Consider the following 23,314-nt stretch of genomic DNA (forward strand, 5'->3'; position numbering starts at 1 on the left):
ATCATCTTATTTGATGTTTATTTTTTTTGTTCTGAACCCATGTCTTCTGTTCGTTTTAATAAACTAATTTTAGGTCAAGATTGCGCAATAAATACTACAGCGTTTTTGGTATTGGGACATTTACACAATAGATATTTTCCCCCCTATTTTTTTTTTAGGTAAAATAAACCTTTATCATTATTTTTTTAATAATATTATAATAAATAACTTAATTTACCGAGCCAAACACATTTTATCATGATGTTTTGTGAAACCGTCCCCGAATCAAGCCTTTATTTTTGGTCTTGGCAATCTACTGTTTATGTAAAACAGCAAAACAAAACATCATGTGCCATCTGTATCCATGGTAATGAGTGTGAATGTGGTTGACCGCTAGAGGCGCCCTGTCACACATCACACTCAGCATACACAAACATGGCGTCAGGGCAGACACGCAAGATGCTGCCGCTCAGTCGCTGTGCCATGTATCTGTTATTATTACTCGTTCCTGGCGCGATCTCCTCCACGCTTCGACTTCACCACGACCAGAGATTCATGCTACCACAGGACAGGGGTTTCTCACGAGTGAGTGCAAACCTGGAGCATGCAGAAAGTCGCGTCGTGCGTCTGGAGAGAGAAGTCAGGGAGGTTTCAGCCGCGCACCAGCTTCGCGTTCGGCGGAATGCTGAAGGATCCCCCATGCCAAAGGTTTATGGAAGGGTAAGCGAGACTTGCATTCAATTAGGCGTGATTGCATATAGGTAATAATGACAAGAACATTGCTTTTGCATAACCTCATAAAATATTGAATTCAGGATTCACAATAGTTGTGTACCATTCAACATTGGTTTGCACGCAGTCACCTAGAAGTGTAATTGACCTGTTTGTCAGATGAAGGGTTCTCGCATGCACCATCACGATTGAAATCTTGCAAAATATTAAATAACTATAGGCCTACATATTTATATCTCACCTTTTTCTGATGCTTTACCTGATATCTGTGTTTTACATTTAAACCTTACATTTTTTTTGGCATTAAATATGCTATAAGAAGAGATGTGATATATTGCTGAACAGTGGTGTCAACGAGACATTGTGCATTTTTATGCAGTATTTTGAATGATTTTAAGTCTTATTTATTTTTGTCACAAAACATACAGTACCATTTCCCCTTTTTTGTTTTTGTTTTTTAGTGATGCAAATTGTGCATGTTCCTTGTAGAATAATAATAAGCAAACATTCAGTTAGCATCTAAGATTTTTATATGATTAAATATTGCGTAATATAGGGGAGACTGAGGCTAGTTGTCTCGGTTTTTGCTCTAGTGAATAGGGAGGGTTGGTTTATTTTTGAAAGTTAATTTCATTATAAACACTAACACTGAAATCTTGCTTTAAAAGCCTTTGAACGTTTTCACAATGATTGGCTAGAGAAAAAAATACATTGAAAATACGAACACATTGTCACATTGTGCGGGCTAAGTAATGTAGTCTGCCACTAAACAGCCTATTGTAGATTTTTCGGGGAACATTTAGACGGTAAAACGATTTTCAAACCCAAACAAAAAGGTAAATGTTTTTGACAACTAACCCCAGTCTCCCTGTATATATGATGTTGTTTATTTTTACCCTGAACTCAGAAGGGTTTATGCTTAATGTCAGCATCTTGGGAATTAGAAACAGACTCCGCTCATCTGTGTTCCTATTAAATTTATTGACACAGTGTTTCTTTGTTTACCACCAGGATGCCGCTTTATTACACAAGCATTAACAAACCAGAGAGGCATAACTGGTTACACAGTCTTGCTGGGATATTTCCCAAACATTTCACTCCCTCTAGCGTTTTGAGATGTTTGTTAAGTCAGGCATGCAACAGTTACTAGTTTTGCTTTTCCTTTGTATCTTTTAGATCTTGAATGGGTCAATCCACTGAATTTTGTTTGAAAAACAGTCATTGCCTACAGAACAGGATTTTGGTTGTTAGCGTAAATACATCATGTTTTTTCAAGAGCTCGCTCAGATCATGAACTCAAAACACACTTGTCTACCACAGCATGTGATGTTGATTCAAGCTATGAGGATTTGTGACTCACTTGTGGCGATACAATCTAAATTAGAGTTATGATATGAATCTGGTTGAAATGTATCATTATAAAACTAAAAACAATAGGATCAGATTGGAAAAACAAACCCTTGTAGTATTTTTGTTTATTCCAATGATGTATAAAAAAAAGTCAAACTCTAAGGAGGGTATTTTACTGTCTTCTAAATCTTCTCTAATGCATATGCAGTGGGCGGCCACTAAGATTAGTGACTTTTCACCCTGTAGCGTGTACAGGAAATCCTCTATGAAGTGTTATTAGTGTCCTGGATGGAGTCCATAGCAGTTGATATGAGGTGAATTACCCCCTCAGAAGTTCCAATTAAGATCTCCCATCTGTGCCCCCCACCCTTCTTCCTTCCCCTTTTTCAGACCTTTTGGTTTATGTGTTGTTTTTGGCACATAACGGGGAGCAGTGTTAGGTAAGAAGTAACAAACATCAATCCACTCTTTTTGTCTATTCAAGTAACCTAGAAAAAGTCCTCAGCTCTGCCAAGACAAGGATATACTGTTTTAAAGGGTCTTTTTGTTGTTGTCTTTGCAGACCTGTTGTGAAGCACAATTACTCACCAAATTTAGAGTATTGTGACAGAGTCATTATCATAAAATATGCAGTTCAGCGCCAGACCCCAAGAGCAGCTCTTGAAGGCAAATGCCTTGGCGAACTTTGTAGCAATGGGTGTTTTTATTGTGGAAAAAAAGCTTTTAATCCAAACAATCCCTTCTTTTTTTATTTGACTTTTATTTCATAATTTAATGGTAAATATTTCGCAATTTTGACCCAGGAGATGTGATTAAGCAATAATTATTCTTAGAAGAATGTTGTACATTCAAAACAGGATTTCCAGTAAATTTAATTCATTTCATGGACCTTGGATCTTGATCCATTTTGTTCCCTCGTATATTAAGCCACGTTAAGTGAACTGCTGGCAAACAAATGCAATTTTATTCTAGTATGTAAAGTATGTAATGCAGAATCATTGCCATAGAGTAATACCCAGAATATAAATGAAACTTGACATTCCCTCACCTTTCGCAGGATAAGCCTGGACTTACTTCCTGAGTCATGTCAAGTCCATATTTAATCTTATTTTGGTAATACATTTTTTTTTTGTATGGTATGCCAGTTATGGTAAAACAATATCATATTTTTTTGTATTTGCCATTACATTCCTTTTACTTTTTCCTGATATTAAAAAAATGTAAATGACCCTAATTCAACTAGGATTACATTAGTATTCCTGTTCAAACATGTACAACATTTAAGCAGTCTTACTGGCAGAGTATTTTAGTTTCGTTTTCTGTGATAAGAAAGTTTAAAACCTTAGGGAAGGGCGGTGTGTTTATAATTATTCCGTGGGGTAATACTGGAACTTGTCTGAACAGCCTGCTAGTTTACTTTGTTTTCCGGATGGTTGTCTTCTCTTTCATTAAACTCAAGGTGAAACCAAATTGACACAGATGAGTCTTTATATAGTTCCTTTAAGAGTGTGTTCACACTTGTAGTTCAGGTTCGGTTTGGTTCTTTTGGTCAGGACTAGGGCTGTGCGATATTGATGAAAAATGCTATATGCGATATCCTTGTTAAATAATGCGATATTCGATATGCGATACGATATTGCTTTAAGTGTGTAAAATGTATTTAAATTATAATACTTAAAAGAAAAAAAAAACAGAATTATATAATTTGTGTGTTGTTTCACATTCTTTCTGGGAAAAAAAGCATCACATTCTTTCTGGGAAAAAAAGCATCAGTTCTGGGAAAAGGAAGCATTGACAGTTCGAGTGTGTAACAAGACACGAAAAAAGAACGGCTTGTGCGCACATTTCGGTGTGTGTGGCAGACAGCACGAGACTGCAAGGAGTTGTTTTTTGCAAGTTATTGTGTTTAATAACTCTCTTTAACATCAAGCAAGTCACATAAGTAACAGTCGTGTGCCCAGTCTATTCTCTGCTATATGCGTCGACCTAAAACATACACTTTTAACAATGTTGAAGTAGCCTAGCCAGATATTGCATGCCCTTGCGATATGCATATTGCGATATGTACATTTGCAATATTTCGATAATTTCGATATATTGCGCAGCCCTAGTCAGGACCAAAAAAGAAAATTATACATTTAAGGCCCTGATATACTCACAACGACGTCCTTTGTTTAGGGGTAAAACAAAGTTCGAAATGCGTGATCAGCGATATACTGTTAGTGAACATCTGACGGCACCCACTCGTTTAGATGAATATGTAAATATGTGCTGGACGCTTTCCTCTCAATAACAAAGTAAACACACAACAAAATTGAGAAAACAGCAAGCATTTTAATAAAGCATAAGAAAAGTATCTGATCATAGCGATGTGCATGTTTACACAAGCTCTACGGCACTGAGGGGGTGGGGGGGTTGTATTCCAGAAAGCAAGGTTAACTTACCGTCGCATATAACCTTGAACTCTCGGTTGATTAACCCAAACCTTGCTTACTCGAGGTATGCTGGTTCCAAAAACAAGTCAGTGAGTAAGTTCAGACAACCCAGAGTATGTTCGCGGTTAACACACAAGACATTTTCATACAGAGCAACGAATCGATGATTCACCATGGAAACACAGACGCTAAGAAAAAATGCGCCATTCTACTTCCTCTTCTTCTTTTGTTTAATGGCGACTTCCATAACCTACTTAGTGCACATCGCCACCTATTTGGTGGTTGTGCAATAATGTTTTCAATCTTTTTGTTTAATAAGTAATCTTTATTCGCTGAGAATTAAGATTATATTGTTTGTTTGATGCTAATTAATTGAATGCAGACCCATGTGTGAGATGACAATCAAATATCCTCTTAAGCAAACTAACCCTGGAACATACCGGAGCAGGTTATGGCAGAGTCGCTATGGCTACTTGCATAAAGTTACCTCCATTTTTGGAACCGAAAGTTGAGGTTATCCGCTTACCCAGGGATGTCACATAACCTGCTTTCTGGAATACCCCCCAGTAAAGGCACATCATGGTTATTTATATATCACTTTATACAATAGATATCTTAAAGCATCCTTATCGTATTAAACATGAAAAACAGTGTCAGTGTCTCGTTTCATCAGAAGTACAACTTCATTAGCAGCTCTCTGCTCACCTGCGTGTTTGTGTTTTCACTCACGGACGTCTAACCTCGACCGACTGAACAGGCCAAATGAACCAGAAAAGATTTTCACGCGAAAGAAGGCGGAGCCTCCGCACACCTACCTATTACGTAATCGCCATGGACCAATGGTAATACGAACATGTTTAGCAGCCTTTTCTGGAAAGTTTGCTTTGGCAAGCTGTTTTGAACTAACAAACTTTGTTTCGGCCTTTTACGACTTTTGGTTCGTTAAAATGTCTTTGGTTCGTGTTGCGTTCATATTTCAGTTGAACCGCACCCGAGGTTGGTTGGAAGCGAACCAAGACCCACCTTTTTGTTTGGTGCACACCAAGGTTCGGAATGCAGCGTTCATGCTTCAAATGATCGCACCAGAGTTTGCTTTGATCAAAATATACCTGCCAAGTCCACACCCTAAGACAAGAAACAAGAAAATTATAGATGAACCCAATATTAATCTTGTCAGGAATTATTGGTTTAAGACTATTTTTTAGTGTTTTATGTGTATATCAAATGAGAATGAAACGTTATCTTGGTATGTTTCTCAGTATATTTATTATGTGCAAATGGATATTTCTAGTATGTTGATTCATTACATCGTAGCATAACACATCTCTGTAATGGTTCAGTAACTTAAAGGAAATGTATGTAAGATTGTGGCCAAAACTGGTACTGCAATCATTTTCAAATGACTGTAGAGCGGTGTATCCCCTCTCCCCCTCCCCCTGACTCGAGGTTGCCAGATAGGCTGTAGGATCCAGCAGGAACGTAGGCTGCTACAAGGAGCTTCCAATGGCAAATGACGAGTCCTACACAGCAAGTTCTTTGTTTTTTCATTGTCACAACGTTTTTCTAACGAGGTCTTTTAGGTTTCGTAAAGTTTTATTTTTTATCCAAAAAGTTTGTTGCTGCAGCTGTGGTAACTAGAGCAGAGCTGGCAACCCGGATGCCGAAACACTACTGACTTCGTGATTGGTAGATAGGTGGAGGGTGGCGCTTCAGGCCAAAACACAACATGTCAACATCAACATCAGTTGAGGGCTGCAACTTCACTTTTAAAATGACAATATCCTGGCCGGACAACTGTTGTCAGTGATATAAATATTTGAAATTCACATGATTTCTTAATGTCTAGTGACATATCAGGGCGATTTTATGATTAATTGAAATACATTTCTTACATACAGTTCCTTTAACCTTACTGCAGTAATGAAACAGGCCTTTAACTGTACTCTAAGCCTTTAACAGGATAATGACTCCTCGGTTTTCCTTTGGTTACGGCCACAGTGTTATTAAATGTGTGGTTCACCCATATTTTTTCATAGTGAAACTCGTATGGTTGGTTGCCAGAAGGAAACCGGTTGGCAAATTGTTGAACTGTTGGCCCAAACGTTAGTGCTGCAGAGATGATGTCATGGTTTCAAGCTGTGCGTTGCTTACAGCGATGGAGCGAAGGTGCTCTAGTGCTTCCACTCTCTCCTTCTGCCTCCATTTCTTCTGTTTCCCTGCTGAATAATACATAAGAAACTGAAAAAATTGAAATTATTTCAAATGAATCTCATTCCTCGTTGCTTTTTCAACAAGACAAGCGAGAAGGAAGTTATTTGCACTTGTCTGTTTATGCTTTTGGTACATTACGGTGTCAGTATAAAAGAGGGCCCTGTTAGCAGAAAGTCCATTTGCAGGATAACCAGAAGTTGCAGACAGGCCTTTAACTCTCTTTGAATAAGCAGACCCATGAGTTTGCCAGGCTGAAACGGATCAGGTTGCAACCATTTGCTGTTTTACAGTGTTTGTTGGCAAGGTGGTGGGAAAAGCTCTTCTACACGTACTGATTGAGATGGAGGAGAGAGGAGATGAAAACGAAACTGTTTTTAGAGATTAATCTGCTGTTATAAAACCAACAGTCAACCATGAACCATTTGAAGTACAAATTGACATTTGTACTGTCTAATGGCTTTTTTTTTTACTTAACAAATGAATGAATAAAAACATTTGCCCACGGATAATTTAAAGAAAGAAAACCGTTGGCAAATGGATTAGGAAAAGCCAATGATTTTAAAAGGTTGCTTTAAAATGAGTTATATTTGATACATTTTACATGTTAATTAAAAACTTTTTTTTTCAATGTGTAAACTGTGATGTATTTACATTTTTATTTTTTAATTGATATTATTTGATCATCAAGTCCTTCTTTTTACTTTAAAGTGCCGCTTCAAGTCCTCCATAAACCCAAGCTCTGAAGCATCAAAACATTGTTCTGTTTGTTTAAGCAGAAATTAAACCGCAATATTTACAGCAATGGTGTCAGTTTCGGGAAGGACTATTTGGTTGTTTGACCGGTGGCAGATGGGATGTAATTTAAATTTACTTCTACTTTGAATAGTTTAAAACCAATATGTTGCACAGGTTATTAAAACATTGTTGAATGATGTTGTTACGCATCATATTTTGAATGTCACATACTTTTATTAAGTGAGTTAAATGAAATGTAATGCCTTTTAGGAAAAGTATGGATTATACAGCTGTCATATTTTATAAATAGAGGTAAAATAAACCTAGTGCTAAATTGAGGCTATATGTAAAACCACTGCTGCAAGTTTTCTTAAGAGCTCTGTCAGACTCCTAAAGTCTCTCTGTTGTACTAACATGCTGCTTGCCAAGCAGGCCTACGAGACAGGGAGATTTACTGCCTTGTCATGGCGAATAAAAATATGACTGTACATTCAAGGTGAGGTAGTTTGAGGAATCACTGTTTGTACGTTACAAAAAACAAACATTCCCAAATGAATATCACTATGGCTCTTTTGATAAGCCTATGATGTGTATTTTTTGAAATGCTAGAACATATGAAAGTATTTTTGTTGAACTTCTGCTGCTTTTGTTGAAAGTCTATAATGTGACCTTTCAAACACTGAGTAGTTTAACATGCTAATGTTAAAGCTGCAGTCTGTAACTTTTAATAAACAGAACTGCATGCGTCTTGCGGAAGAACATTGCAGCCGTAGCTACTTCTCTCTGTTTATGTCTTTAGCGAGTCACGCAGGGACTGTGCTCCTCCGCAGCGGTTCCTACCAGACCGGTCTGAAATAGTCCCAATATAAACACTTATTATTATTGTACCATAATGATTACGGGTAAGACAAAAACATGGTTTGGAAAATGGATTCATGTTGTACATTCTCATTATATAATTTTTGTAAATCTTGAACACAAAAAAAGTTACGGACAGCAGCCTGTTGTTTGCCAGTGATCCACAACTTGTTCCTCAGACAGGAAAATAAGAGGTGTTAGAGCATTTTGTTCCTTTACAACTTTTGTAACTTTTCTTTTATGTCTGACAGGAGATATTGGAGTAGAACCCATTTGAGGATGCCATAGTCCTCATGCAGAAGTCTGAATTAAAGATGAGACAGGCTGTTCTTAGTGGAAAGAGAAGAGGGGGAAGGACATGAAAAGATGACACACATTTCTTTGTTCAACAGATCCGATTGGGACACCACAGCCCATAGTTTCAGTTTTCCTGCCGCTGTGGTCTAGCTCAGCTTGCTTCAGCTCTGTTTGTGTGTGTTTGTAGTTGTTTGTTTTCTCAAAGACTGTCCTTAAGTGTCCAGACCTTAAGTGCAAGACTCAAGGTTGCACAAACTCAAGGTTGTGAAATACAGATTTATTTTAGCTGGTATTACAAATGCAGAATGACTTTGGTGGAAAATGACCCAGTGAGAGAAGCAGACACTGAGATACGTCTTTGAAAATCAACTTTGAGCGAGTTGTAATGCGTTATGCCTTGACAACTTGATTTGTACTGTGGAAACCTGGATACTTGTCTGACCACAGCAAAATAAATTCCACTTAAAGCTAGTCAGCTCCATTTCAATTAGTTGTTCATCATATTTTGCATTCACAGGCCAACCTGAATGATTCTCATAATCAGATGGTCGTCCACTGGGCTGGGGAGAGGAGCAAAGTCATAGTAGCGTTAGCCAGGGACAGCGTTGGTGCCACAGATCCCAAGGCCAGCTCCGTGAGTATACTATTTTTTTCATTTAAAAAAGTTTCTTATCAAGTTGCATTTTTTAACTTTCAACATATACAGTGGCTTGCGAAATTATTCAATTTTTTTTCTCACATTTGTTTTGTTGCTTCCTTATATTAAACTACTTTAAATTACTTTTTTCACATGAATCTACACTCCACACACTATAATGACAAAGCAAAAATCAGATTTGTGATAACGTTGCAAATGTATCAAAAAATAAAAAGCCTAAAGGCCTGTTCACACCGTGACGATTGTCGCGCACGTTTATATCGCCGACGTTTAACGCCTCGTGACTAAACAAAGGGCGCCAATGTGAGTGTGCACACCGACGCGCAAAACAGCAGGCGTAAAACGTCATTTAAAAAAAAAACGCCTCGGGTTTGTTTTGTTTTTTTGACGCAGCACGTTAAAAACTGGTCGACCAATGAGATCGGCGCTTTTGTTCACGTGCCTGGAGCTGCTGAAGTGACAGTAAAACACGACTTGGTGGCGCTCAAGGACAAAACGGTCTTGCCGAGCGTGCATTGATACGACGAAGAAGTAGTAAGTAGACTATGAAGAAGATGAATAGCTAATGCTGCTTGCCAGTTAGCAAAAAGTGTGTGAATGGTTTTGGTCATAGACATAATATGTCTTATGGGTTTTGGCAAGCACGTAAATACTGTCTCTCTTCTTCTTCTGTGTGACAAGCGAGTGTCAGAAGCGTAAAGTGCCGCAGCACCACCTTGTGTACCAGGAGCGCTATCTACTGAATGTGCACGTTCACTCGGCGCATCGCCAGTAAAAATCGCTTGGGTGTGAACACTCAAGACGCGCCGAAAAACGTCACGAAAAACGCTGGCGATAAGCGTGCGCGATATTCGTCCCGGTGTGTACAGGCCTTTTAAATTATAATAATTACATTGCATAAGTATTCATACCCTTTTCTGGGACACTTGAAAGAGTTGTAGATGTTACTTCACTTGAGTGAAGTTAACCTGTGGGAAATTCATTTAAATGGGTATGATTTGGAAAGGCACGCACCTCTCAATAAAAGGTCTAGCAGCTGAAAATGCATATCAGAGCAAAAACCAAGCCATGGTTAAATGAACTGCCTGTAGAGCTCAGTGACAGGATTTTATCAAGATATAGATCTGGGGAAGACTACGGAAAAAAATTCTGCTGTATTGAAGGTTCAAAGAAGCATGTAGCCCCCATAATCCTTAATGGAAGAAGTTTGGAACAACCAGGGCTCTTCCTAAAGCTGGCCTCCTTGCCAAACTGAGCAATCAGTGGAGAAGGGCCCTGGTTAGAGTGGTGACCAAGAAGCTGATGGTCACTCTGGTTGAGCTCCATGATCATATACAGAACTTTACAGAAGGACAAACATCACTGCAACACTCACCCAATCTGGGCTTTATGGCAAAGCGGCCAGACTCAAGCCTCTCCTCAGTGAAGTCACATGAAAACCCACTTGGAATATGCAAAAAAGCACCTAAAGCACTCTCTCAGACTGTAAGAAACAATATTCTCTGGTCTGATGAACCTCAGTTTCAAGCATCATGTATGGAGGAAACCAGGCACTGCTCATCACCTGCACAAAAATATTCCAACAGTAAAGCATGGTGGTGGTAGCATCATGCTGTGGGGGTGTTTTTCAGTGGCAGGGACTGAGGGACTCGCCCGGGTAGAGTAAAAGCTCAAAACAGCAAAATATAGAGTTAGCCTTAATGAAAACCTAGTCTAGAGCATTCAGAACCTCGGAACAGGACAATGACCCTAAGCACATAGCTAAGACAATGCAAGTGTGGCTTAGCCCAGCCAGAGCCTAGGCTTGAACCCCATCGAACATCTCTGGAGAAACCTGAAAATGTCTGTCCATCGACGGCCCCCATCCAGCCTGACAGAGCTTGAGAGGATCTGAGGAGAAGAATGGCAGAAAATCAGCAAATGCAGATGTGCAAAGATTGTCACATCATACCCAAAAGGCTGTAAAGGTGCTTTAACGAAGTTAAGGGTTTGAATATTTATGTAATGTACTTATTTCAGTTTTTCCTTTTTAATAAATTTGCAAAGTTGTCACAGATCTGTTTTTTGCTTTATTATGGTGTATGGAACGTAGATTGATGTGGAAAAAAAGTAATTTAAAGTAGTTTAACATAAGACCGCAACATAATATGTGAAAGAATTCAAAGAAGTGAAGGGGTTTGAATACTTTTGCAAGGCACTGTGCTAAGCGCTATAAGATACCAAGAATATCTCGACCGGCTAGCTTTGCTTTTTAGTGCTCTCTGAGTCATACTGATGAAAGGCCTCCTATTGTTCTTCAGTTCCCTGCTCTTTTATCATATCATCTTAAATGCTGTCAATGTAACTCACAGCCTAGAAAAGCTGTCTTGTGACCTTGAATGATATTTTTCTATTTGTGTGGCAATAATTGCAAAGTTTTCAGTAATTGCAAAACTTTTATGTTAAATATTATTGAATGCAAATGTGAGAACAAAAGTGGTGTGCTTATACGGGGTGCTGGAGATATTATCTGCTCACCTGTGAAGTGTTTTACAGGAGTTCTTTGTAAAAAACAAGACAAAGCAAATTAAAGCAAAAAAAACTCCAAATGTTTTGCTTTAGTTTATTATCATCAATACTTTATTTTCAAAAGATGAATTGCTTTATTATGATCACTTACATTCTTTGAGCCAAAACTCTAGCAGATTCACAAGTATCCTCTTTGTTGGAGAATACAATCCCAGAATACATTGCAATACAATCTGTGAAATTTTGCATCCAAGTTGGCGGACACATGAATGAAATTAAATATTCACTTTATTGTCCTTGAAGGGAAATTTGTTGTGACATGCGTTCCCCTGCCAATTGTAAATAATTAAGTAAAAGAATAATAATACCACCTAAACCATCGCACAATATAATTATAACAATATAAATGTAACTAACATGGGAAAAAAGTGACTAAAGTAATGTTGATTGTGAAAAAGTAACCAATGCTGAAAAATATTGATAAACAGTTGAATCGAATTAAAATGGATTATTGTGCCCAAGAATAAACTGTAGGCTCTGTTGCACATACTATCAAACTGAATTGGAATCAATTGTAAGCAGTCTCAGTGCATTTCACATAAGAAGCATTCATTTTGAGACATGAATGAAGTTGTTTATTTGAAAATCAAGCTGTTAGCTTAGCAACATGCTAACCACAAATTCTATTGGATTCAGTTGTAAGCAGAGTCTCATTTGGAGCTAACTTACTGAGTAATATTTCTGAGACATAAGAATTTGCTCCCTAAGTAAGTATCAAATTAGTTTCATATGGAAAGGTTTTGTTTCAATTGCCATGTTGGCTTAGAAGTAGGGATGCACCGAAATGAAAATTCTTGGCCGAAGCCGAATAAAAATAAAACACTTGAAGCTGAATACCGAACGCGGTTTTGCGTGTTTTTATTTATTTATTTTTAATTTTGCCAATTTTTTCACCATTGCATAAATTAAATAGTAAAAATTAGCTTTTTTTAAAGAAAAATAAATTACAAAACTGAAAATTTAAAATATTTATGTAACACTGAACATTTTTAGCATTCCAGCAGACATTATACAAACAAAGCACAATATAACTTAAAAAAACAAAAAAAACAAAAAAAAAAGTAAAATAAAAATATTTTTATTTGGCCATCTTATCTTATCTTTGGCCTATTATGCCTACAGGTATCATAATCAAATCTCTGAGGGTGCTTCTGAAATCACTGAGGGTGCTCTATTAAAGTGCAGATGTAGGCTAAGCAACGGCTCCACGACAGCACTGAGTGTACAGTGAGACATTTAAGATTATTTAGGATTTCCAAAATATTTTGCAACATATATTTTTCTATTAATCTATTAGTCTGCTTTAATGCGTTACTATTTCACTATGTCACTTCCGAAACTTTGCAGTGTGCAATTGGCCATCTGTTTGCAACATGAAAAACAATAGTTTTATTCAATTGATTATATAGACTGTAGACTCGAAAGCGAGCCAAGACCGCTCCATTTACGATCACTAAACGCTGTCGCTATGTCAGTTCAATGAAGCTACTAACAATGCACAATAAATATCTTACTTGCGTCGATTCGTGTCTACACTTTGTTTATTTTTTCATGAGAAATTTTGCGAGCCTGTCACCGCTGCAGAAACACATTGTAAATGGATACATTTGACGTTCTACACAGACACAAATATGCACTGGAGCATTTGCCAATATATTATTACAGTATCAACTGAGGGTGCTCTAGCTTGCATTTGAGGGTGCTTAGACAGTGTCTGCAAACGGCCATTTTTGCATCTATCTCGGACACTTTAATGCTTCCACACTTCCGACATGTTTGCAGCATTTAGTGCACGCCTCTCTCTCACATGCGCTGGTTGCTATATTTGATTGCATCATCAAAAACGTAATTGATCGGTTCAATTTCAGGGTTCCCAGGGTTCTTGAAAGTACTTGAATTTCAGACACATGGATTCAAGGCCTGGAAAGTACTTGAAAACAAATAAAGGTCCTTAAAAAAGTGCTCAAATTAAATTTGAAATAAATTTTGTTTAGAATGGTGTTATTTCAAAAATTGTCCTACAGTATATGCGCTATCAAAGACAGAACGAAACATTGCTTATGTTTGGGGGCGGGGGAGGGGTAGCGGGGAAAAAACTTGAACCGATGGAGAGCAGTACATACACTTGCTGAAAATGAAAAGTTGCAATTTTCTAGGCCGATATGGCTAGGGACTATACTCTCATTCCTGCGTAATAATCAAGGAACTTTGCTGCCGTACCATGGGTGCAGCGGAGCAATGATATTACGCAGCGCCTGAAAATAGGCTAACTTCCGTCAATATAACCAACGTGACGACCTGCTTGCACAGAAAGAGTGCTCTGGAATATTTTCAGGCGCTGTGTAATATCATTGCGCCACTGCACCCATGGTACGGCAGCAAAGTTCCTTGATCATTACTCAGGAATGAGAGTATAGTTCCTATCGGTCTAAAAATCACACCTTTTCATTTTCCGTCGGTCTTAGTACACAATGTAACTATACACATCACAGCATGTAAATAGGAAAATGTTGGCGTTATTTTGTCACTTATTGAGCAGTAGGCTAGCTGGAGCCATGTACCTCCAGTCTTTGTGCTAAGCTAGGCTAGCGGTGGGTGCGTCAGACAGAGTTATGGCACGCACGGAGATGAGAATGGTATGTATGGACTTATTTATATGGTGATATATTCACCATATAATTAAGGATATATAAGGAAATATAGATATGGTGAATAAGCTAAAGTCCCTAAAAGTCGGCGTGTACCTTTAAGTAGCCTACTTTAAGAAGTCTTTCGTGATGCTACATATGCTGGGTTATGAATCTGATAGGTGCTTGAAATAAAATAAATGGTGCTTGAAAAAGTCCTTGAAAGTCCTTGAATCTGGTTTTCATGAAAGAGTGGGAACCCTGAATTTATTCTGTTTTTTTCACTTATTCGGCCAAACACTGAAAGAGCTATTTTTGCTATTTTCGGTCGAATAATTTCGGTTGCTGAACATTCGGTGCATCCCTACTTAGAAGGCAGCATCCTATTTAGACAGACAGTAAACAACAAGCCAGCTTACTAGGTTTTGTAACAGAGCTTCAATTTCAGCAGTGTATGAGGTTCAAATCTGATATTGTGTTTATTTAACAGGTGTATGTGTCCTATGACTATGGAACCACCTTCACCCACCTATCAGAGAAATTTCAACTGTCCGGGGACCAGGAGGACAAGAAACAGGTCATCTCGCAGTTTTACCACAGCCCTGCTGACCACGAACGAGTAAGTGTGTGAGACATTAGCTGGACTATCAGTGTGACATCCTTGAGTTGTCTTGTCTTTGTGAGCTTAAGCCGAGGTCATACAAGACTGCTGTGACACAGACCACTTGCCGGCCATCTGCAGCTGTGACCTTCCACCGCTCCATTCGCTTATACACCCACAGATGGTGTTATCCAAGAGAGCATCTCCAAGGGCTGGGCAAAATACAAGCTACATCCTTAGTCTTTGCCCTTGGCACCGACCGTAACTGACTGCTCCATTGAAACTTTGCGGGGTGCAAAGGCTCATGGGAGTTGGAGTGGGGAGCTGCAGATGTGGCAGAACCGCTGTGGGACTCTGCATTGCGTCTTTGCAGGGGCTGACGGCAGCAGACGGTGACCATTCATCTGGAGTCAATGATGTGGCTGGCACTGCAGCTGCCGCCTGCTGCTGCTGAAGGATTGAAGCTAAAGCATTATGAGTGTAATTTGTAAAGCTTACAACTTCTTGGTAGGAGCACAGGGCTGTTGTATTACATTTCGAGTGAGCAGAGTAACTTACACCGTCGGTCCACATGTGGAGAAGAACTCTGAATCTGGGTTGTTACAGATGGGATAATTAACAGACATATTGGCTGGGTGCTTGTCCTGTTTGTTGTGGAGTAATTTGATCCATTGAAAGTAATAATCCTGATGTAAAATCACAATTGAATCCTTGAGTCCTTGAAGACGTACTGGACCTGTTTGTTTGTTTGATTGATCTCCTTATAGTGGCTTTACTTGTAAGTGTGAATGGATTTTTGGTCACACTTTAGCTTAGGGTCCAGTTCACACTATTAGCTAACTATTAACTACGACTTTTGCCTCAAACTCTTTACTGCTTATTAATAGTTAGTAAGGTAGTTAAGTGTAATATACATGCTAATAAGCAAATAGTTAATAGTGAGAATTGGGTCCTAAACTAAAGTGTTACCGGATTTTCGAATGATTCACTATTGACTATTATTATTCACTATTTTATTAATATTATAACATTAATATTGAACTCAATTAATAAAGTATTTACTTTATTTTAGTAATTATTAATATTAATAATTAACAGTAACATTATAATTTTTTAACTAGCCTATTATTAATACTATTTAATATAATTAATGAAATGAAAGCACCCTGACGAAGGTTTGTTTGGGCTGGTGTTTTTTAAGATGTAGCCCTGTCTTACAATAAAGGCTTTTTACCTTTCTAACTGTGTGAGAACCTGGACGTGGATTTTCTTGTTTTGCAACAGGATCCACCTACCATTTTTTATATTTTGTTCCCCTTCTGGAGCACCCATAGTTTTGTTTGCATGAGTACCACATGCGCCCCCGGTTGAGATGTTGTCTTTGATTATAACTAATGAATTTGCTTGGCTTGTTGAGAAGAGGTGTGTTATTACTTCCCTAAGCTGTTTTGACTTGACCTGGTAAGCAACCACTTAGAAGCTACTCAGAACTCCTTAGCAACTGCATGGTAACCACTCAGAACACTCTGGCATTGCGTCACTTATAGTCTGATGATGGTCACTCAGGGTTAATGCTGGAGATGCATATGCTCTACTTTCTCTTTCTTTGTCTTTTTCTACTTTTTCTTTCATATTTCTGTACAGCATTAGGTTTCTTTTTAAGTCGAGTGTTTCCGTTTCAGTCCCAGTCCTCATTGCTTCTGAATCTGGAGAGAGAAAGTGCCCTGCTTCCATATCCAGGCCATGGAGAGGACAAAGTTTATAGGGAAAGCTCTTAAATGAAAGATCAAAGAGAAGGCAGGCAGACTAGAATAGCAGAAAATGCATAATCTGAATAATTAATCATGTTAAAAATGTTTTTTAACTATATTTAAATGCTTTGATGTTCTCGTGGTGCCAGTTGCCTGAAATAAATATCTATAAATTATAGATCTTCTGTTGAGGTTAAAGGGAAAGTTCACCCCAAAATGAAACACCTTCATGTTCCAAACCTGAATGACGTGTTTCTTTTTGTGGAAAGCAAAAGAAGATATTTAGCAGAATGTTGAGGCTGCTCTTTTACAGACAACGAATGTGGATGGATGGTGATTTTATTATGGCAAGTTATAAAAAGACAAAAATTCATCATAAAAACAGTCTATATGAGTTGTGCACTCTGAGTCGTTAAGACATATGGACCCATATTCTGGTCACTTTACATTGTAAATCTTGTATGAGTTATATGGACTACTTTTATTGTGTTTTTTGGAGCTTGGCATTATAAACCACCATTTTCTTTCATTGTGTGGAAAAAAGTGTCTTTTTAAGACAAGAAAATGGTATTTGTAACATAATCCCCCGGTTTCACAGACAAGGGTTAAGCCTAGTCCCAGACTAAAATGCATGTTTGAGCTGTTTTAATTGAAAGCAGATTAAAATATATCTTAAAATATGTCAGTGCCATTGTTTTGTCTCAAGATGCAACCAGTAATGTTTTTGTCTAAGCCATGTTTATAAAAACTACTTAAATGTCCTAAATGAACTAAAGGGATAGTTCACCCAAAAATGAAAATTCTGTCATCATTTACTCACCCTCAAGTTGTTCCAAACCTGTATGAGTTTTTGTTCTGCTGAACACAAAAGAAGATATTTTGAAGAATGTTTGTAACAAAGCAGATAGAGCAACCATTGACTACCATAGTAGGGGAAAAAATACTATGGTAGTCAATGGTTGCTCTATCTGCTTGGTTACAAACATTCATCAAAATATCTTCTATCCCTTAAGGCCTAATCCTGGCTTAATCTAAGCCCTGTCTGTGAAACCAGGCATGATGACAGTACTTTTTATTTTGGATGAACCATGCATATAATGGGTTTGGTTTTCCTGAATTTACCATTTTTAAAAAATGTATTTTCTGTTTTTTTCCCCCCCTTGCAGTACCTATTTACTGACACCACCAACAGTTACCTGTGGAACACCTTTGACTTTTGTAAAAGTGTTGACGGTTTCTCCATCCCATTCAAGCCCACAGACTTACTGCTGCACAGTAAATTGGCTCACCTAGTCCTTGGTTATGACGGATCTCACCCCAATAAACAGGTATGATCACAGATGCTTTCCTTAAGTACTGGATTTTTTTGTATATCTTGTGTGTCCAGTTTTAATAAGATAAATGGCACTGCCATTTATGCCTTTAGCTATTTGTGGAGATTGCCCTTTTGAATTTTGCACTAAGCAGCATGTTTTGATTTGAGGTAATCAGCCGTAATTTTCATATGAGAAGCTGGATCATGACAAATTTTGAAAGATATGAAATGTTATAACAAAAACTGCTGACTCTTAAGGACTTATCCTTCCTTCTGCTTTCTTTTTTAATTTCCATTTGGCAGCTGTGGAAATCAGATGACTTTGGTGAGACGTGGGTGTTGATTCAGGAACATGTGAAGTTCTACTTCTGGTAAGATCAAACACTTTGTGGGTGTTTCGAATGTGTCCATCATGAAATCTGTTTTTGGGTGTGATGTGTGTGGCATCATTGGCCAAAAGTAGTCTTGCTACTTTCAGTGCTATTTAAAAAAAAAAAGCTTTTATAGAAGAAAGCTTCTTTTTCCTGTAAGCAGTGATGACAAAATGCTGCATTGCTGTTTTTGTCACACCAAATTAAGGAAAAAAATCATGTTTAATCATGGTGCCTAAAATGTCCACTATATTTTATAATGTGAAGCATAAAGTATTTTGATTAATTTGAACAAAAATACATAAACTTTAAGATTAACATTAATGTCTTTTAATGTTAATGACAATTCATTAAGGTTTGGCGAACCAGTTTCAAAAACAGTACACCACCTTTTATTCCACTATGATTGTAGTGATATAGAAAATTATACGATAATATATTATAATAATTTGACAAAATATTTAATGTGTATATACTGTACACCGATCAGTCCGGCATAACATCACTATGACCTAATATTGTGTTGGTCCCCCTTTTTGCTGCCAAAACAGCCCTGACCTATCGAGGCAGGGACTCCACTAGACCCCTGAAGGTGTACTGTGCTATCTGGCACCAAGATGTTAGCAGCAGATCCTTTAAGTCCTGTAAGTTGGAAGGTGGGGCCTCCGTGGATCGCACTTGTTTGTTCATAACATTCCACAGATGCTCGATTGGATTGAGATCTGGGGAATTTGGAGGCCAGTTCTGGTGCTCACGTGTCCACTGTTGACGTTTTTGGCTGTGGACAGGGGTCAGCATGACCCTGACTGGTCAGTCTGCGGCTTTGCAGCCCCATATGCAACAAACTGTCTAGCCATCACAATTTGGCTCTTGTCAAACTCGCTCAAATCCTTACACCTGCTTCTAACACATCAACTTTGAGGACAAAATGTTCACTTGCTTCCTAATATATCCCACCCACTAACTGGTGCCGTGATGAAGAGATAATCAGTGTTATTCACTTCACCTGTCAGTCGTCATAATATTATGCCTGTTCGGTGTATATACTTTTATACTTTTTTTGGTATTTAGTATAAATTTAATGCTGTCAATAGCTTCAATGTCGTTATCTACATATTATAAGTATCCACTAATATTTCCTCAAAAATATTAAGCAGCACAACTGTTTTCAACTTTGATAAAAAGAAATGTTTCTTGAGCATCAAATCAGCAAGTTCTCTACATGTAGGCTATGTGTGATCTGCTTTGATTCCCTACTTTGTCATTGTTATTCAAACCCACTTATTTGCACCGATATTTCATACATGGCTCATTACTGTGGTTTCGATTGCTATCTAAAAGAACAGGGTGTGAGTTTGCAGCTTATTGATATGATAAATAACTGAAATGATCAGAGATCAAGGAGATTTCTGGCAAATCCAGTCCTTGCTGTTCACATTCTTCCATACAGGAATTTTTGCAAAAGTATTTGTAATCTGAAGAGGGTTGAATGCTCTGTGCGGTCTCACTCAATTTACAGGTTTATGTAGGAATGTGAAACTCTTGCTTTGGGTTGCAGCCAGCACTCAGTGTTTGCACAATCAGGCACTGGCATCGAAAGCAAGCCGCAAATAGAAATAACAGAGTAGCGCTTATTGCTCTCCCACTCAGTAAACATTATGCCATAGGATATGATCTGACCGGAAGAGCTAATTAGAATGTTATAACTGCAATTCATCACAGACGTTATTAACGTTTTTTTGTTTTACTTGTAAATTTCTCGATGCCAGAACAAATTTGTTTTGCACATTATTGCAACAGAATAGTCTGAGATATAAGGAAGAGGTCAGTGTTCTCAAGCATGTGGGCTGCCGTCCAGACAGACTGCTTGATTGTGAATGTTTCTCTGATGAGGCTCAGACTGCGGCCGTATTAATAATTGATCGTGTCTACCAGCCGTGGCCCATTTCATCTGCCGGAGTGGCAGTCTGTGCCTGTGGAGATAACATCAGCGACCCTCTGCGATGGCCCAACACAAATGACTCGAGAGCTCAGAGACCAACTTCACCGTCACTGCGGTGATAATCCTTCTGTTCTTTGCTCTCTCAGACTGTGCCTGGCTTAGGATTGTCAGAGGAACCTGTACATTTCAAATAGCTTACAATTTTCCGGTTTGACTGACATTTTCTTTTCCTCCACTTTTTATTAGAGAGTGTGATCAGGAAATGTTGCGAGCCAGAATCAAACCGGTGTCAGATATTCAATGTCTTTTTGGGATGCATGACGTATCAGTTCCCTATCGGTTATTGGCTGACATATCGGTTATTGTTCTCGATCATTTACGTTTTTACATACATTTTACTTTTGTTATTTTAATCTTTAAAAACAGTAATAATTTAATAACACTGTTAAATGTAACCTTTAGCAAATCTCAAAATGAATATCCAATTCCATACTGTACATTATAATGCTGTGATGCCTAAATTCAGTTGTAGCATTTAAAGTTTAAAAAATATGAAGCAGAACAGCTGTTGATAATGTTAATGTTGATAATAATACGAAATGTTTCTTGAGCATCAAATCACAATATTAGATTGTATGAAGGATCATGTGACGCTGAAGACTGGAGTAATAATGCTGAAAATTCACCTTTACCATCACAGGACTAAATTACATTTTTATTAATATATTAAAATAGAAAACAGTTCTTTCATATTGTAATAATATTTCACGATATTACAGTTTTACTGTAGTTTTGATCGAACAAAAGCAGCCTTCTTTTAAAAACATCTTGCCAACCCCAAACTTTTGAATGCTTGTAATACCAATGCATCACTATTGAATTATATATTTTAAGGAATAAGGAAGTCCTGCCAAACAGATTGACGGCTGTTCAACAAACAGACCTTCAGGGTTTGTGTTTTTTCTGGGTGTGAATTGTGTAGTTTGTTGACTGTATTCTCTGAGCTCTCAATTGGTTTTCAACTTTAATCTAGACAAAACAAAGGCGGAGCTGCTGGGCTGGTTAAAAGCGCTGTAAGCCCCTGTTTTTATCCGTCTCTCACTCCGCTGCTTGAATTGCTAAACTCCCAGTTGTGAAATGGAAAGCAAACGGCGAGGTTTGGGTGTTTGTTCCCCTGCGATATAATCCCTTTATCCTCTAGCTTGGTGATTTAAGAGCCAGTCTCAACAATCAGCACCCCTCTGTGTTTTCAAAGAGGAAAGGAAGTCAGGCTGTTGGTCAAGAGTGGAGAGAGACTCTGCCGTCCATTTATCCGAAACTGCTGCCCATTCCTTCGTCTGTAGTCTTGATCTCCCACACTCACCCTGAATAATTTATTAGTAACATTGTGCAAGAGACAGATGAGGAAAATTGGTTCAGTGTAAGTTGTGAAGTGTAAAGTTGCTTGAATTGGCTTAGCAAGTGGAAGCACTGTAGCTATTGATTACGTATGATAAATCTCGCCACATAAGCCCTGTGCATTTTTTGCAGTGCATTTTTTGCATTGTAGCACATTGCACATCATTAGGAAAAACAATACAAGACATGTTAGTTATTTATTATTGTAATATTGGGTTACACTTTATTTTAATGTGTCATTGTTACAGTGTAATTATTTAAGTACTTAGTAATATTAATTAACATGTACTCACTATAGGGTTAGGGTAGATTAGGATTTACTTAAGGGTTAGTTGCATGTAATTATGCATACTTTACTGTTATTACTTTGGTAAGTACATGTTACATATGTAACAATGACATTGTAAAATAAAGTTTTACTTAATATTGTATATTATTTTTAAAGCAATGTTCAAATGTTTGTAGTTCAGTAAGATTATTTAAATTTAAATTTAATTTTCACCAAGACTGCATTTGTTTGATAAAAAATCCAGTAAAAACCATAAAATTACAAAATATTATTACAACTTAAATTAACTCTTTTCTATGTTAATACATTTTAAATTGTAATTTATTCCTGTGATGACACATCTGATTTTTCAGCGTCATTACTGCAGTCTTCAGTGTCACATGATTCTTCAGAATTCATTCTAATATGCTGATTTGATGCTCAAGAAAGTGTAGTGTTTATACTAAGACACACATGGAATTGGTTGCTTTCTGAAACCATGTAAACATAAAACAAACAAAAAAAGCTAACTTTCAGAAGTCCACCATAGGCCACTTTTATATCAAATATCAATATCCAATTATGTGTATTTCTATTCCCCTAGGGGTGTAGAGCCATACGACAACACTACCACAGTGTTTGTCCAGCGCCACGAGCCCCAGGGAGACTCCGTTATCCTCAGCAGCACGGACTTCTTCCAGAGCGAGCAAAACCGCCAAGTTATCCTGGAGAAGGTGGACAGCTTCCAGCTACGGGACAAGTACATGTTTGCCACCACCACCAGGGTAAGGGTACACTCTGACCAGAACAGAGCTGCAAACGTTTGAAGAATAATTTGTAGCTTAAGGCTCTTATATTGCAAAAGAAGGGAAGAATAAGCAGCGCTGAGCTAGAGTTCAAAAACTGAACATTTGGAGAGTGCCGAGAATCAGATCTGTGCCAACTCCAGCTGAATGCCTCTCCTGTGAGTGTGAGTAAACACTCCTCTGAAGAGCTGGAGGAACGATCCCGCTCAAGATGAACAGGCAGTGATTACTGGCTTATTTAAAGCCATGGAGTCAGATGAGGAGGATTCCTGGTGTGTTTAGCCAACACTGAACCTCTGCCCTATATGACAGAAGGGTAATTCAGACAGGTGACCGTGACTCTCTAGTTGGTAATCTGGGCTGGTAACCAAAAGGTTGCAGATTTGAATTCCGGTGTATCATTGTGCCCTCA

The 23,314-nt window shown here is 38.0% G+C and overlaps 1 protein-coding gene across 2 annotated transcripts in view; it reads left to right on the forward strand.

Moving 5' to 3' along the window:
• Nucleotides 1-401: 401 nt before the first annotated feature.
• The window catches only part of sorl1 (sortilin-related receptor, L(DLR class) A repeats containing), a 71,672-nt gene continuing 48,759 nt past the window's right edge, over nucleotides 402-23,314 (forward strand). For both annotated transcript variants that reach the window (XM_079823960.1, XM_079823961.1), the window contains exons 1-6: nucleotides 402-699; nucleotides 9,115-9,231; nucleotides 14,941-15,069; nucleotides 17,969-18,130; nucleotides 18,421-18,488; nucleotides 22,701-22,881. In XM_079823960.1, coding sequence (XP_079680086.1) covers nucleotides 415-699; nucleotides 9,115-9,231; nucleotides 14,941-15,069; nucleotides 17,969-18,130; nucleotides 18,421-18,488; nucleotides 22,701-22,881 — 942 coding nt within the window. In that variant the 5' untranslated portion in view covers nucleotides 402-414. The remainder of the gene's footprint in view (nucleotides 700-9,114; nucleotides 9,232-14,940; nucleotides 15,070-17,968; nucleotides 18,131-18,420; nucleotides 18,489-22,700; nucleotides 22,882-23,314) is intronic.

This window comes from Gobio gobio, assembly GCF_949357685.1.
Source record: "Gobio gobio genome assembly, chromosome: 8".
NCBI lineage: Eukaryota > Metazoa > Chordata > Actinopteri > Cypriniformes > Gobionidae > Gobio > Gobio gobio.